General features: G+C 31.6%; 1 protein-coding gene and 1 pseudogene across 2 annotated transcripts; one reads left to right on the forward strand and one right to left on the reverse strand.

Annotated features, from left to right (window-relative positions):
- Positions 1-1,274: 1,274 nt before the first annotated feature.
- LOC124839107 (Cation efflux family protein) lies at positions 1,275-9,003 on the reverse strand. Of its 2 annotated transcripts, XM_088097284.1 has the most exons (13): positions 8,487-9,001; positions 8,329-8,398; positions 7,959-8,056; positions 7,646-7,800; positions 7,072-7,187; positions 5,819-5,915; positions 4,470-4,554; positions 4,160-4,222; positions 3,946-4,051; positions 2,456-2,601; positions 2,029-2,117; positions 1,787-1,944; positions 1,275-1,678 (listed from the first exon to the last, which is right to left on the reverse strand). In XM_088097284.1, exons 1-12 carry the CDS (start codon positions 8,817-8,819, stop codon positions 1,824-1,826), a joined length of 1,479 nt encoding a protein of 492 aa, XP_087953410.1. In that variant the 5' UTR covers positions 8,820-9,001; the 3' UTR covers positions 1,275-1,678; positions 1,787-1,823. The 2 variants fall into 2 exon arrangements, with proteins under 2 accessions (XP_087953410.1, XP_047170799.1); XM_047314843.2 differs by having other exon boundaries at positions 1,275-1,944; positions 8,487-9,003.
- Positions 9,004-14,798: 5,795 nt separating this feature from the next.
- Positions 14,799-15,668, forward strand: LOC124839108 (rhomboid-like protein 14, mitochondrial pseudogene; annotated as a pseudogene).
- Positions 15,669-17,878: the final 2,210 nt, after the last annotated feature.

The raw sequence follows: 17,878 nt of genomic DNA on the forward strand, positions 1-17,878 counted from the left end.
CTTGTTTTTAGACCTATCTACAAGCATGACAGTTTTATCTTGTGCTATATATTTTTGTTAACGACTATATGTAGTTTATTGGTCAAACGGTTATGTATGTCTCATTAAACTAAATTGGTAAAATTTTATGCTTCATAGTTTAAAATATATATAACAATATTTTTCTTTTGTTTTATTTTCTTTTATATCAATTGATCCAATTATAATTGTTTCAATTTGATCGATCAAAGTAACATGTTATAAGAATCTCAGAAGAAGAGAGTGAAAAAGAAGTTAATTAAGTGAGCCAAGGAGCCAACTCGTTTAACCCACCAATCCCTGGTGGGTCAAGTTGGGTCGAGCCGAGTTACCCGTTTTAACAGCTCTAATGAAATCGCTATTTGGTGGAGGACCTCGCGACTGACGGTGAGTTTGATGGTGGTGGAGAATGGCAGCCTGCTAAGGGTTTCATGGTGGAGATGGAAGTCGAGGAAGACGCTGAAGATGATGATGGAGGACTCGCGACTTTGGCGTTCACGTTTTGTATTGGTGACAGTGGTGGCTACCGACGACGATGTTGGTGAGGATGATGGGTGGTGGTCCGATGTTGGGGTTTGGTGGTCGTCTAGTGACGACACAGTTTCATGGTGACGACACAACGTGACTGACGGTGGCATTGGCTAGGTTAGGGAACTAGGGTTTCTGTGGAGAAGATGATGTGTCAACGATTTCACTCTGTAATTGCACATCTGGACATCTGGCCGTTAACGATTTAAACGACATTTACAAAAAGAACCAAATTGAACACAAATTACATTCTTTAGGACAACATTAAACAGAAAAAAAAATTGAGACCATTTCGAACATTCCCAACCAAAATAGGTATTATAACATAAAATAATAATACTCTTTTACGACGTTATAGATTTAGATCCTACGAAAAAATGTCAATTTTAGTAATTGAATAACAGATTTCATGTTTCTTGAGGTAATATAGTCTAAAATAATAGCGGTAATAAAAGTAAAATAATAGCAGTAATAAAAGTAAAATAATGCTTCCAATTTTAGAAAGAACCTATATAACAAAATTACGATTTTATAAAACTAGAGAAAATCTAAAATTATTCAGGCCAAACTGACAGTATTTAATTGAGAAAACTATAGAAAAAAAATAGATAATATAATAGTGACTTAACATATTCAAACATTAATTTACAATCAACTTGATTAAAAGACTGGGTTTGGATTAAGGGCAGACCATGCCATTAGTGGCTTGTATAACGTGAACAACGCAATTCATAACATTGTCTTTTTCTCATTATTCCCACATTTCATAAAATGTCTATACTTCTTTTGTGTATATATAATAAAATGTCCAAAAGAAATTACACAAAATGCGATATATCATTTTCGTCTTTGCCTAAACCACTGCATAGGCATCATAAAATGGATGAAATTGGTCAATAGATGTTAGGAACCCAATAAATCCAAAGCTAAAAAGCAGGAGGTATTGCAAAAAATATCTAATGCTGATCAACACTGCAGACGGAAAAGTTTTAGGTTTTGATGAAACTTTGGACTTACACGGTGCTAATAAAGGAACAAATCTGCCATTAAACAACTGTACTCCAAGAGGTTCGTTATTTAGCCACATTCAGTAATTTTGCAGGGCTATGAGGTCTCTTCACCTTTCCACCTCCTGAGAAATTCTCGAAGTCATTGGCTGGTATGTTATCAGACTAGATACCAGAGCTATATTGCAATAATCTATTTAACTTAAGTCATAGTAAAAAGAGGCGTGGAGTACCAAAAAAATTGGCTTTCCATAACCAATGGAGATGGTCCTAAGTATGACTGATCTGTGGGAATGGTTGCCCCAAACGCAGCTGAATGCAAACATGAATTGTATTCGAGACGGCCTTCAAAATCTCTTTCTCTGCTTGCTGTGCCATTTCCATTGCATGCCTGTGGATAAATAAACATAAGTCCCCACAAGAGACTGAACAAATTCACAACCAAACTGACTAAAAGTGAGACGAGAGAAATTACCGAATTAGGATATCATGTGGCATGGAAACCTCAATTTGAAGAACTAACTTGCTTTGAAACGTGTGGCGAGTTATGCGCTCAACTAGCATCTGAAACCCGCGAGAGACAATTAAATATTGAATACACAAGTAATTTTAAACCTGTCTTTAAAATTCAACAGTACTTCCATTAAAAACGAAAGCGTCTTTCAGCCACCTTCAATAAATATTGAAACAGAAAAACTTGACAAGACACTCATACTACTAAGAGAACCGCAACCACCTAATTCCCTAAATTTTATGGCTAAGAGAACATGAATAATTGCAGAATAATCCGTTTACATTGAACCAATAAAATCAAAGAATCCCAAAATAGAGGAAAGACTCACATAAAATTACAACTAAAACCTACTTTGATTGTCTTCTGCTTTTCGCATACAAAATGTTACCTGAGGGAATTTGGATGAGATGATGTCAGAAACAATTTCTTTAATGTTATCATCCTCAGCAGGAACAATACTCTGCTGGTCCATGTCTGCGCTCCAACTATCTTGCTGATCTATTGTGCAGGGAGAAGCATATGACATTGCAGGATCTACAAAAGACAAATAAGAATAGACAAATTTAGAGTTAAAAGATGCAAAATAGCAGAACACCTTCACTACCGAAAAAGAAAAGTCGTTTAGATTTTTAAATTTAAGAAACCCCGTTACAATACGTCACTGGAAATAACTGAATTTAAGTTGCTCTAAGGCTGCAATTTTAAAATATAGCCCGCATGAATAGAAAATTAGGCATATTTTGTCATGCACCGAACTATGGTGGGTGAAATAATATAGAATGAAATGGACCAACGGTGACAGACTTAATCTTCATTATGACATTCATAACAGGCTGAAGCATTTTCTATCCATACAATGGTCCAGTACCAGTGCCAAACAGTTTGCATGAAAGTGCTGAAAGAGAGACAACTGTGTTGGTTCATAAGAACCCAAGATACTGTTTTTCAGCTTTGAACAACGGCTAAAATAAGGGTGCATAGCAGAGATGGGTCAACTTAAAATCGAAGGAGATAATAATTTAGTGCCAGTTAATGAGTGAGAAATTCACTCAACTCGAGATTTAAATACACTTGCTAATACATAACACACTTTGAAAGACAAAAATAATTAATTATACTTTTATTAAATGCATGAAAGTGCTGAAAGAGAGACAACTGTGTTGTGGTTCATAAGAACCCAAGATACTGTTTTTCAGCTTTGGACAACGGCTAAAATAAGGGTGCATAGCAGAGATGGGTCAACTTAAAATCGAAGGAGATAATACTTTAGTGACAGTTAATGAGTGAGAAATTCGCTCAACTCGAGATTTAAATACACATGCTAATACATAACACACTTTGAAAGACAAAAATAATTAATTATACTTTTATTAAATGGAACAATTACCATTTTATAATTTTCAACAATAATAATCTCATTCAAATCTTAATTCAGTACCAGTCAGATTATTCCATGGCTTAGCTTCCATTCTTCTAAAGCAGGGACTTATGTCCCCCGTTAAACTGCATCCTATCCTGACATTTCATTGCTTACACTTTTGTTCAGACTTGATATAAAACTTACTTCTGATCTGGCCCTTTGGTCAATTCCTAGTTTGTTTTTATTGGTAAATGTTGGTTGTTAATTGTAGAAGGACTCGAACCCACGACTTATGACTCCTCTTCTACTTGTACCAACTAGCCAACCTTATAGAACTATACATAATTTATATATATTTCAAGTTATTTTTCATCGTACATCTAAATTTAATTCAATTCAATTTGCAATTTAAAATTCGATTATAGGGGTTCACAGTAACTTTGGGTAACAACTATGTCAATTATTAAAAAGAATTGTGAAAACAAATAACAAGAAATTTATAAAGCTAAAAGACACACCTATGTGTATAAAAATTTCAACCACAGTAGGGTGAGACTTGTGAATTTGGTGACGAACGTTTTCCCCAATATCATGTGCAGCAGTGACACTAGAAAAAGGATCAACCTGCAAGGTAAAACTACAAACTAAACCCTAAAAACTGACACATGCAGTTCAATCATGAGTACATAACACACTGCATGTGACATGAATATAAAATACAGGAGAACTGACCTCAATATGTACATCAAGATACAGATATGAACCAGCTCTTCTACCTCTTAAACGATGGCACCCCTGCATACAAATTAAAAAAGAAAATTCAAAGAAATGAACAAAAAAATGTAATCTAAACTGATAAATTTTTATACAGAACACCAACACTGTATTAATGTACACCTGCTTAAAGTGCATACAAAAATTAAACTAGAATTTTACACATTTCTTCAAGTAAAAGATGACACCGGAAAATAAATCATATGCAAGTTTCTCAAGGTTGCAAAAATAACAGTTTAAAAAGAATATTTGAAGAAAAAAAGTAAACCTTGACACCATCAACTTGCAATATTGTTTGTTTAATAGGATCCAACTGCTGTGCCGGGATTGCAGCATCAACCAATTCCAAGACACTGATAATTGATCAAATGCAGAAATTAAATTAGAGCTAGAAGTTTGGACATAACCAAAATTGCCTGCAGATAATTCTAGTAGTCTATAAACTTTTTTCTATCCCCCTTAGTTTAGGAAGAACCAGTTCCCAAGTCGTTACACATCTTGAGTCACTTTACACCCATTTGTATTCTATGTTATACTAGTAGTTTCCCAATTCAAATTTCCATTAAACACGGACAAAGAGGTAGTAAACTATATGCCTGAAATTATTAAATAAATGAATTGCATTAGCCAATAAACTGGACCGATTAGTACATAGAAGAGAAACAGCATATCAATTTATATGTCAAACTTGCTGATACGTAAACTAGCCAAATACAACCTTTCCCTCTCTCTCACACGTAATAGAACAATAAACGAATAACAATGGATGAATGGATCTCTTTTATTGATGGTAATATCTGAATAAACAAGGGTAAACAATAATTGGGAGCATAACCTCCTTCAATTACTTTGAGAGCATAACCTCCCTCACAAGACAATAATGTCTGTTACAAAACTCAATAATCAAAAGCCTGTCTTTAACCCTAGACTCTAACTTTATTTATACTAATTATTTCCCGCCCATCTTTTATTAAATATTTCTCTAGAATATATTTAATATAAATATCCCTATATTTAATATTTAATATAAATATTCCTATATTTAATATTTAATATAAATATCCCTATATTTAATATTTAATATAAATATCCCTATATTTAATATAAATATCTCTCCGTATATTATCCTAGCATATATCCTTAATTATAAATATCTTATATTGAATATTTCCCTAAATATATATTTATTTACTCTAATTAACTTATACTATATTTATTTACTCTAATTAACTTATACTAAATATTCTCTCTGCTCATATACTTTCCAACCCTTATTATTACCCCTACCTTAGATCGTAACACTTGCATCATTAAAAGATCAGCTCAACATGACAACCATCCATCAAACAAGTATGTTTAACACATAAAATCCCTCTGAGAAATTCAAATATACATGTTAAATTTAATTAGATGTCATATCCAACAACATAAATGTAATATAATTTACAGGTATCCAGAACATGTCTATGTCTAGCATAGGTTTGTTCAATATTTTGTTGTATCCTTGTACTGGATACACTTAGTTCCCTTAAGTTGTTTAACTCAGGTTCAAAAATGTGCCTGACATCGTACGTAGGCAAAGTGAAAGATAAATTGCAGAAGAGCGGATAAAGGTACCTTTGGTAACCACTTTCAGCTCCAGCTTTCAAAATCATGCCTGAGACGAGAAGTCCAGCAAGGGGATCTAGAAACTTCATTCCAAGAATAGATCCTCCTAATATAGAAAAGAAAATCGATAATAAGTAAATGTAAGCAAGACCTAAGGCATAAATGGATCAAGTGTCCAAAATCAACGCCTAGGAATGGAAAAGGAAATACTTATTTAGAGGTTTAGGGTCAACTTTAGTCCTGAATGAAACATTCAATCATCCTTTACCCCCATAGACATTGATTTAATTTAATCACTTAAACCCTTAATAATTTTGTCTATCCTTTCATTTTAGTCTAATACTTCTGACAAAAATCTTCGAGTTTGCATTTCATGGTTTGATTAGTAGTCTATAATAATCAAGTACTACGATGCTGTCACAGGCTAGCATTTCATGTAAACCATATTAAGCTCAAAATGGGCGGAGGAAATCAATTATTAGGTGTTAGACGTTTGAATTTACTTGAGAGATCAAATTACGAAAGTAACCTTGAAGAACTAATTGAACTATAAGTCTTTTTGGACTAAATTTGGACTCTACCAAAAATATAAATACAAGGTCTTGGATGATAAAATATAATGAAATATCAGAGGGTTTTTCTAGTTCAACAATTATGATACTTTGACAATTTACATAAACAAAGACTCATTCAGTAAATTAAATAACCAAAAATCAATGAAAATTCTACTCTGTAGACAGTAAACAAAGCACTAGTTCACTTTTTGATGTTATAATGTTAAACAAAACCACAGCATCTGATCAATTCAATTAATTCAAACGAGTTGTCCACATATAACAACTTAAGCTCCTATTCAGACTTCAGAGACTCTAAAATGTGAGTGACCACATGTAGTTATGTCAATTTTGGTAGCAGAAAAAACAGAAAATCCATTACAAGTGTACCAGTAAAACTAGATGGACAAAAGCAGCTCATGAATTCACATGTCAAAACAGGATAAAGTATATAACTGGAGTTCAATGAATATAATCACTTTTTATTTTTAAGAGATGTCCATAAAAAACTGTTGACTTATATGTGCTTATATGATTAATATCATACCATATGATTAATAATAATAACCCATCAAATAAACACAACTGTCACTGGCTTGTAAGCAAGAAAACCTGACTGACAACATATATTGAACTAGGAGCCAGTATTATAGGACTTTCTCCTGAATAACAGTAACCTTTCAAAGAAACAAGTTTTAAGTTATATACCAACTCCAATGAGAGCAACAACTGATGAAATTGCATCTGCACGATGGTGCCATGCATTTGCTTTCATTAGTCCACTACCTTGCTTCTCACCAGCTTGTTTTGTTACCCAGTAAAGCCTACAAATTCGCAAAGCAGATATAGACACTCAAGTCTTGGTAATGCATTTTTTAATTAAACCATATGAGGGCATCAATGAAAAGAAAAAGAAACTATGAGGGGAATTTAAGTTACAAGGTTATGATGTCAGAATCCCAACCAAAAGTTAAGAAACTCAATTTAGACCTTTTCTAGGAGAGGAAAAGTAAAGGAGCTGTGACCATGGACACATTCCCTGGGAAGTACAATGCTGAGCTAACATAACACAGCAATAGCTTAATTAATTTTTCCAGTGATTCATTCAACCAAACGTTTTTGTCTAAAGGTTTCCTACTCGGTCATTATACTTTGGTATCACCCCCATTGACTTGAGATTGCATCAAACTTTGTTGATTTTCAACTTACACTCATGGTTCAAAAGTATCAGATACCATCCAATGAAGGATTAGTCAAAGTTAATATTAAGTAATAGTAATACCCTTCTTTAACGCATATTGACACTATAGTCATATTCAAAGCAAGTATGGGATGATCCATGTCAATTCCATGACGATGTCCACCATGCTCGTGGCTATGCCCATGTCCATGTGCTAATGCCTGGCTAACCATTTCAGGACCAGGTGAGAACAATCCCTGCATGTGTATATCAATGGCTTCAAGTATTGAATAGATGACAAAATATCCACTTTCAATAATTAGCCTAACAAAATGCTAAATCAAAATTTCTTTATATCGTGTATTTCATGGGAATAAATGAAGCAACAAATAGATCAAAGTTTGAATTTCAATACCATTAAAAGGTCTGCAGCATGCCAAGCAATGCCACCTCCAGTAGCCAAAAGCATGCAAGAGATTCCAAGAGCTCCTATAGTCTCAAATTTGCCATGTCCTGAGATAAGAAACCAGAGAAATATAACCATTAATGACACAGAAAACTTTCAGTAAAGAACAGATGAATGGCGATCATTAGCCTAATGAGTAATCGCAACAAATAACAGAGTAAAAGAACATTATGCAATTGTTATTAGTATTTCTATAATTATATGTAACTGTCAGATAAGCAAACCAATTATATTCAAACAACTCATTCAGAATATCTAATATGTTTAACACGATGCATGAGAGATAAATGGAGTAGCGTGTAGGTACAAATCAAGCGACCATATGGATGTTCTTTATCTCTAGGCGCCTTGGCAACCTTGAAAGAAACCAAAGCTATGCCACTAAGAACCTGCGAAACCAACAATGACGAGGATGAACGTTGTCCGGAGACAAGTTGCACAAACCGAGTGTATGTGAGTGTGAGAGTTAGCACTTACCACATCGGATATGGAATGAGCAGCATCGGCGATAATGGCGGTGCTCCCGGAAAGATACCCGGTGAAGGCTTTTCCAGTGGCTAAACAGATGTCGGCGGCGAGACCCAAGCGGAAAATATTCTCTCCCTCCTTGTGGCGGCGATCGTGTTCATCGTGGTGGGAATGACCCAAATGCCATCTCTTTGGGATTTTGAATGCGGGATTTTCAGTCAAAAAGGGCTGTAATGGATGGCAATTAAGCGATTCCAAGACCGGAGGGGGGAAATTCGAAGAGGAAAGGCGTGTAATGCATGTTCGGTATAAGGGATTCAGATTTCTCAATCTAAACCCCATGCTTTTTTCTTCCGATTCTAAGATCTAAACTAGGGTTTTCTTAACTTGTAATGTTTTTTTCCCCTTTCAATTAGATGATAGTTGCTGAAGCGACCGCCGAATCCTTTCAGCGTCAAGTGGTTCAACTTCATCTTCACAATCACGTCGATCTGACGCAATATGCGAGGTGTGACACGTGTCGAAAGGAAAAGAAGTCGTAACCGCTCTGCCACGTGCCCAACGAATCTTAACGCTATATAACATTTAACATGACTCATGGACAAGGATAAAAATCAATTCTACACCCCCTCCCTACGGATCTGCCCGCCTTAAATTTGAATGGCAAAAATTAAGTTGCTCGAGTATGGGATTAAGTTTAATCATAAACTTAATTAAGTTTTAAGGAGTTTAAAAAAATGTAATTGAATATTCATTAGAAAGCTTATAATGTCGTGACTGTTATTTATGTTTTTTATTTTTAATTCGTTGATCGACTTTTTTTCTTTTAATGATCTCATATACATCAGGGAATATGGGTTTTCTCCATTCAAGAACAGGTATACAGAAAATTGAAGAGGGAAGATGCAAAATAATAAACCAGTTAAAGATAAAAAGAAAAAAAAATAATCATGTCTTCTTGTTAATAACAAATTTAATTAAACTTAATATAAAATTCAGGTTGAAGGATGAATATGCAAATCTCATTTGCTCCTTTTAAATCTTTTAAATTAATTGGTACTGATAAAAAAGTTATTAATGAAGTGCTTAATTTTATTTGTGAGGATTAGTATGATTAAACATTTTAGTAAAGAAAGCAATTAAAAGTTAATTTACGAGAGTTGTTGCTATTAAGTCTATTAAATATTAAATAACCAATTAGTTGGATTAATCTAAAGAATGAAATAACTTCTTGATGAGAAAAATTTTTTGTAATCTTATCATAGTGATAATGATTTATTAAGGTCTTTATCATTTTTATAAATCTTTAAATAATTACATCACTTACAATATACTTGGATATATCTTTTATTTTTTGTGATGTACTTCAACTTCAAACCCTTATATTCGGATTATGCAAATTCAATAGCCACCACCATTGTGCAAGTATAGTAGTCATTGTTGTGCAAGAACATCAACCAAAGACACACTGCAATTTTGACTTTGCAGCACACCAAAATGGGCTCAAAATTTAGATTAACACATAATACTGTGAAAAGTTTATGCTAGTTGTTTTGTTATTCTTAACTTCATAGAATTTTTATTTCTTAATTTTATTAAAGGATTAACTCAACTAATAAGTTATTTTGGATTTTTTTATATTACTTTTGGGTTCGATGTTATTATAAGACACTTAAATTTATATTGCATGAAAAATACAATGTAAATTTATGTTGAACTATGTCTGAGATAAATGTATTAATTTAGTCTACGTAAAATTGTTTGCCACGAATAAAAAAAAGGTACAATGAAAGTCTTTTTAAGCTGGTTTTGGTTTAACATATTGCCCAAAAAAAGAATTTTGTTAAATAAGAGTGTTAGCGAATTGATAAAGACGAAGTTTTGATGATGCCCAAATCAAGAAATCAAGATTCAAGAAGATCTTTTAAAGATTTGTATTGAAATGAAAAATTTTTGTAATAAGTGTAATTTAGTGTTTAGGACTTAGGTTCTTAGTGGTTTTGATTCCATGTATCTTAGAATTATAATATTTATGTTCAGAGTCAAAAATACGCTGAATTAATTGATTATATCTAGTATTAATCGATTAAACACAGTAAAAGCTAAAAACTTGAACTGCCTCTGGAATAATAGATTAAACTACCAAACTATAAGATTCTAAATCCAAACACCAAAAAAAATTACCAACACACAACATTTCAGCAACAATTCCAGTTAACTAAACAACAATTCCTAACCCTTATACTTCTTCATCCAAAACCAATAACATTCATCAAGTAGTTATAACAATATTTCAAGAGTAACTTAATCAATTTAAAATAGTCATTACAATCAATCACGACCATTGCACACAAACATCAAGTTATATGAGAAATTGAGTACAATGGTATTTAGCTTCCCTTACCTTTTAAATGACCAAATTGATCTAAAAGGCCTAAAACAGTACCAAATGCATAAAAAGCTCTATCTTTTTTTACGAACAACAAAAACACAATTAAGGTACACCGTTAGAATCACTGGTCAGTAGAGAGTCCTATAGAATTCTCAAATGTCACATGCATCCACATCTGGTTCGCATGCAAAAAAAAAGACAAAACAGACTAAATAGATTAGGAGAAAACAAACTTACTCTATCTAAGAAATTGATTGGTCCAAATTACAAAACTCGCCGCAAGGATCAATCTTACGATCTTGATGTTTTAATAGATGAACATATGACGAGAAATCCTAGAGAGAAGTCAAAGATTTGTAGAAAAGTGATTTTTATAAAGATTATGTGTTTTAAAATTATGAAATCGTTCATAACAAAACTATTTATATTAAAACTTTAATATTAAAACACTAGTACAAAAACAACGTATAACGTCATGCGTTCAACGTCCAAACATTGAATAGCCAACATTAAAAATGACCGATGACATTTTTGTAAATAAATGCAATTATTAGATGTTATATAGAACTATAATTCGACGTCAATTTGTTATAAGATGTTGAATACTTAGAAGTCCGACGTCCTATTGGATAAATTTTGTAAAGTGTTTGGCCCGAAGGTGAAAATATACTTGTGTATGACGTCAAATGCCCTAGAATTAGAAGTCAAAAGGTTATAACACGTCGAATGCCCTAGCGTTAGACGTCAAAAAGTTAGTGAGTTTAATAAAATTTTGAGCGGGAGATTGAAAATTCATTCACTTTATCTTAGTGCGCGAGACCCTTTTCTCTGCTCAACTTTTCTCGAACGAAGTTTGACGGCCATCACATGTAATCTTTCTTTCATTTGATACAAATGCATGTTAATTAACTACTTTAGGTATATTTTCGTTTATTTTGACTAATTATTTCCGTGTTTTTGTCCTTCATAGGCGCATTCTGCTTTTTCTCTCACGGGTGACAACACTTTATTCCGACGAACTCACCTTTCGATGGTTAGTTTTCGTTTTCGTTTTGAAGAACTTCTTTGTTAAACTTGTTTGTTGTTGTTGTTTGATTGAACTTGTTTGTTATTGTTGTTTGATTGAATTTGTTTGTTGTTGTTGTTTGGTTGAACTTGTTTGTTATTGTTGTTTGATTGAACTTGTTTGTTGTTGTTGTTTGGTTGAACTTGTTTGATGTTGTTTGGTTTAATTTGTTTGTTGTTGTTTGTTGTTGTTTGTTGTTGATACTACATTGCACGTTCATAGTTCGTACTTTATTAAATATCAAAAATTAAAATTTGTTATTTTTCTGTTTTTCAGGTCTTCGTAAAGTTGTAAAAAAGATCATAAAGGATCACAATTAATTAAAAAAACTGATTAACTTCTTACATTAACAAAATTCGATGTTAATTAACGTAACGTTGAATTTTTTAAATTCGACGTGAATTTAAGGTCTTCCGGTATGACATCGGCCTTGAATTCGACGTGAAATGCCAAAAAACACCGATGTTATACGATTTTTTGTACTAATGAAATAATTTAGTCTTATATTTTTAAACAACTACCACTTCTAAAATGTCATTTCATAGGTCTTTACATTAGTAACAAAGGATATACTAACATTTTGCTAGATATCATTAAATCATATTAATAGAATTTTTTATAATTTATTATAATATAATAAGATTTTTTATTATTAATTGTCTTATATTTAGCAATATTTTCAAACCACACATCATTTTTAGAATCAAATAACAAAAAAAATTGACATTTTGCACACTGGACAAGTTAAATTTTAATTTTATATTTCATGGTTATAAGAATTAAATAATGTACTCAACTTTTTCTTTTCTACTCAATGTGGGACTTAGATTTATTCTTGAATGTACAACAATCTTCTATTCAAGTGTTTGTCCTTACACATTGGTACATCCCCTCGAGCTAATACCCCTTTACTTGTATTGTTAATAAGACATATTTGTTTGAACTTACATACATATAGGGGTCAAATTGTACTCATCTGAGTCAGTCACCTAGATGAACCTTTTTGTTCTATACCACTGATGGGTCTTTCAAAGAGATTCACATATAAGATATAACATTGATGATACCTGAATTAAATCCCTAAGAATGACAACCACCTATAACCTAAGATCTTAAAGTAGTGAGTCTTCTTTTTTATGAGTGTTCAATTATTTTCATCTTTATCCACTTAGTTAGACTTATACTTGGATTTCTAACATATCTTTGCATTGATATATGTTTCGGTAGGGATTTTGTGAGACCGAGACACTAACCTTTAACTTGTGTGCTCCGCTCGTATACTCCCAGTCTACCGTTCGATTGTCACTTGTTCCGATCGGCAATGCTCCTGACCTCTCGGTTGTCGCTTTGGACAGGAGGGGGTGGTACCTACAAAAGGCACTCTGACGCTCAAGTTAGAAGCGGTTTAATGAACGATATATCACAACTGTATATTTGTGTCCTGATCGGACGTAAGTAAGGCGTAGTGGAGTATGAGTTGATCCTTCTTTTACCTCAAGCCTAAACCCTTATTTATAGAGTTTAAAGGAATCTGACCAATTAATTTACCTCTTAATGGTCATTAATGCAAACATTAACTGTCTAACGGTAGCCGTTACTACATTTATTGCGCCTTAACTCCGCTAAATGGTTGTCGGGATTAAACCGCTGAGAAGCTTGTCGAGACTGATCGATAGCCTAAGACCGATCGGTAGCCTGTGAGCCCTAAGACCGATAGGTAGTCTGTGAGCCCATAGTAACAATATAGTTTATATAAAAAAATAAACTTAAATTTTTTACATTGATATAGTTTATATAGGAAAATTTAAATAGTATATCACCATATTATTTGTGGTTTTAATAATCTAGATTGACTTTAACGAAATATTATTTCCAAATAAATTAAAAAGAAATAAATTATATTTTTGGTTTTTAAAATTTCTTCCTTTTTCTTCAAAATTTTATGAAATGTAAGTTTTGAACATCCAAATGATTTAAATACTAATAAATTTCTTATTTAAATTCATTATTTTGAATTTTCATTAATCTACATGAGAATAATATATAATAATTTTTCTATAAATGTTTTATAATGACGATTATGACTCTACTTGCATAACAATTGTTAAGAATAGTACGTAAATAAAGATTACTAATATGTCATGATACAAAGATGAATCATTTAATTGGTGTTAAGAGACCTTGACACTAGAATTATCTTTTTAATGAGATATAGAAATTACTCCAAATTAAAGGGATATTCTGTAAAAAGTATATGAATAGATTTAATTTTTATACAAAAATTTGAAATATAGACTCAAACAACTCTTTATCCAAAAATTTGAAGGAGTCATGATAATCATTAGTGCAAAAATATTGTTTATGACAACTTATTATGTTGGTTATAATTCACATACAGTAATAAGTGACATGGTGACATAATTGTAAATATAATAAGACTTTTAATGTCAATTCTCACTATAACTAGCATAAAAAGTTGGTACGATGAAAATTTCGTAATAAAGTAAAAGATTTTCTATGTTGGTTATACTTATAACTAGCATAGAAATTGGAAATAGTGACAATTTAATAAAAAATATAAGACTTTTTAAGCCGGTTATGCCTATAACCGACATAGAAAGTGAAGCGCTTCATTTCAGTTTCTTCCATTTGCTCCTCCTCAACACTTCTTCTCCCTTTATGTCGGTCGCACTATTTCTCTCCCATCAAAGTCTCCTTGTTACACTATTGAAGTCTATTCGCTCTTGCATTTGCACCTCCCTCTCGTGGTCCTCGCTCATCGTCATTCCTCATTGTTGCAACTTTTGTTCTTTGCATTGCTACATTCATTTCTGTCGTTCTTGCCCTCATCACTCCTCATGGAATGCTTCCTTTCCTTACACTCCACACCTTCAACAAGTATTACTGGTCAAAGCATAAGTTGTAAGTGATCGTTGCCCTCATTGCCACCAACACTCTCATTTATCTCCTCTCCTTCCTTTTCTATCCACTCATTCCTCACATCCAACAAGTCCAATTCAACCCTTCTCTCATTCTTAAGGTAACTTTCTCAATTCATCTTCTTATAACTATAAACATTTCATTCAAAGCTTCTTCATTCTAATTATGATTCTATTAGAAACACAAGGACTTGAAATGCTTCCTATTGTTGTTGTTTTACCGCATTGACGAGCCACACCTTGTGTACAACATGTTATTGCTTCTCTTGAAAGGGTTTCAGTTGGAAACATCAATACAAAGCGTTAATTTCGCTTCCATGGTTGCTTCATTGCTTCTCCTCTCCTAGGGCATTACCATACTTTTAGATAAATCCTTACTTCTCATATCCAACTATGACAAATCTTACTACAATGAATATGCCATTGATTTCTCTAGTGATTACTCTTATGTCCATGGAGTTATTGTTTCATTTTGTTATGCCTTTTGAGCCAAGTTGATTCTTGTTCAGCTTCTTATGTTAGGTCTCGTTTATTAGGCATATCTCGATGGCATTCTCATAGGGCTTCTTTATGTGAAGTTGATGAACGCTTATTTGAGATCTAATCCCATAACATTGCTCGACAAAGCAATAACTGATTCAAAGTTACACAGTGCACATGAGATATTTTGGACAAGTACGGGTGTCAATGTGCTATCTTCTTTTCAACGAATTTCCTATTATGATGGGCTTTCTTCTATTAAGTGGAGTTTAAGCATAGGCATATGCAACTTTCTATGTCAGTCGTCGTCATAATCGACATAGAATGTAGACTCTCTATACCAACTGTATTTATGTAAGTTCTAAAATCAGTATAGAAAACTTTTTTTTAACCAACATAAAAATAAAAAACCAACCTTTGTTGCATTAGTGAATTTCACATAAAATAATTTCAATATCTTTTTCTTTTAATATCTTTTAAAATTTGTAAGAGAAAATAGAAATAATTTCGACCTTTACTTCATTTTGATTATATTTTTAGGTTTTAATTACTCAAATTTGAAAGAAAATACACAAATGTTCTAGTTAGAAATTGGAATCATTTAATAAGCTTTTAGAAGAAAGAAGTTATACATACTGAGTTGAAATTCCTATTCTAAAACTTTTAGACAACATAATTTTAATTTGTTAATTTTTTTTATCAGACATTTATTATAATCTAATTAAGCATTTTAAAATTCGATTCAATAGAATTTCCAAAAAGATATAGTTTATTTTAAATTTAGAATTCATTTGATATTTTAATTTTTTTCTATAATTTGTAATTTGAAAAATATTGACAAAGAATTTGAAAAAGCACACGTGTAATTTGATTTCTACATGTTTTATTTTCATACGAATTAAACACTTTGTAACGGTAAAAGTTTGGGCTTTTAAGTTTTTCTTTGTTGACCTTTATTAACTGTATTCTTTCCATGAATATCGGTTGTATACTCTAGTTAGGTATCAAACATTTTATTACACCACAATTAATATCATAAACCACTTATTGTTTTAAGGATAGAATTTATTGTTATGAATCTTTTCAATAATAATGGTGAATGTATGATCTTTATTTTATTGAATTTTTTAACTTCAAGAATAAGATGAAATCTCAAAAACAAATAAACATAAAAAGAAATTAAAAAATAAATAAAATGTTGCATTTCTCTAAAAAAAACTATAATATTATGACTAGTTGAAATAATAGCCGGATATACTCACTCCACAATACTTAAATCTATAACATATTTTTATAGGGATGAATTATAAAATTAAATATATTAGTTTAAGATAATAGGTTGGTATTCAAACAATATTGTCTTTTGATTGCTAAAATTGAACATAAACAAGTGATCAAACAAATACCTAAATATTCTAATTCAAAAATTTAGTACTTTCAATACGTGTAATCCTGTTTCATCTTTCTGTGTAAAAACAAAATGAATCATATTTCGTCCACATAAGGAAAGGAAGAAGAAAAAGGAATTCAACACAGAACAAAATTTAAATTCAATATTTTATCTAAAAATCTTATATTGGATTTGGACTTTATATTATGAATGTTTTGTTTTTTTCATTTGAATTGTCTTATGGAAAGAATGAAACTCAAGTCATTGTCCAGAACATTTCTTCTTTCGCATGTCGATTAATTTTTTTTAGAGTTTAGGATGAGAGAAACACAAGTATGATTAATGTTCATGATTCATGGTAGGTGGTGTTATTTCTGTTGTTTATCATTTATTATAAAAAGTTGGAGAGAGACTATAAACAAGAGATATAATATTAGGAAAAACAATGAGAAAAACATGCAATAATAAATATTATTTACTTCTTTTAAAATAATAATAGATTGATTGGTATAAATTAGTGGTTTGGTATCATATTAATGGGACCCTATACTTGTGCAGAGGAGTACTATATAGAAATTCCATAAGTAAAGTGTCACATGAAATGAAATGCATTCAATGTTTTTTAAAATTTTTCTTTAATATGGGTTAACATAATTTTAATATATCTAAAAAGAACCAATTTTATTTTAATCTATATAAATGTTTGTCTTTGTTTTATTTTTGAGATATAAAATTGGTGTGTAGGTGTCAAATGATTTTCTTTTGTTACTTAAAAAATACTATCAAAATACACGAATGAATAATATAAAAAAGTTGGTTATTGATGAATTCTTAATGAAGTTACTTATGCTTTTCTTCTACATTTCACAGTTAAAAAGCAATGCAATCATTATCATACCCTTATTTTTTAAAATGTAATTGTATTATCACCCTCCTTTAATCATTATAAACTAAAAAGAGGAGAGATGATTGTGATTGATGGTTGGCATTACAAATAATAGTGATAATTATGAAAATAAAACTGATATAATAATGCAGGTTTAAATTTAAGATGTATGCTATTTCAATTTTTCTAAATAATCTTATTCTTAAGAGTTGAGAGGGATGTATCCCATTTTCATTTTTTTTATCAAT

Source organism: Vigna umbellata, chromosome 8 (assembly GCF_029865625.1).
Source record: "Vigna umbellata cultivar VRB3 chromosome 8, Vumbellata_1.0, whole genome shotgun sequence".
Taxonomy (NCBI): Eukaryota; Viridiplantae; Streptophyta; class Magnoliopsida; order Fabales; family Fabaceae; genus Vigna; species Vigna umbellata.

Excerpts from the sequence above, each read along its gene's own strand:
- LOC124839107 (XM_047314843.2), bottom strand. The coding sequence starts at position 8,819 with ATGGGGTTTAGATTGAGAAATCTGAATCCCTTATACCGAACATGCATT. Across the intron at positions 7,188-7,645 it reads TCAATATGCGTTAAAGAAGG|GCTTTACTGGGTAACAAAAC; the intron begins GTATTACTATTA and ends GCGAATTTGTAG. Across the intron at positions 4,052-4,159 it reads ATCTTGATGTACATATTGAG|GTTGATCCTTTTTCTAGTGT; the intron begins GTCAGTTCTCCT and ends TTTACCTTGCAG.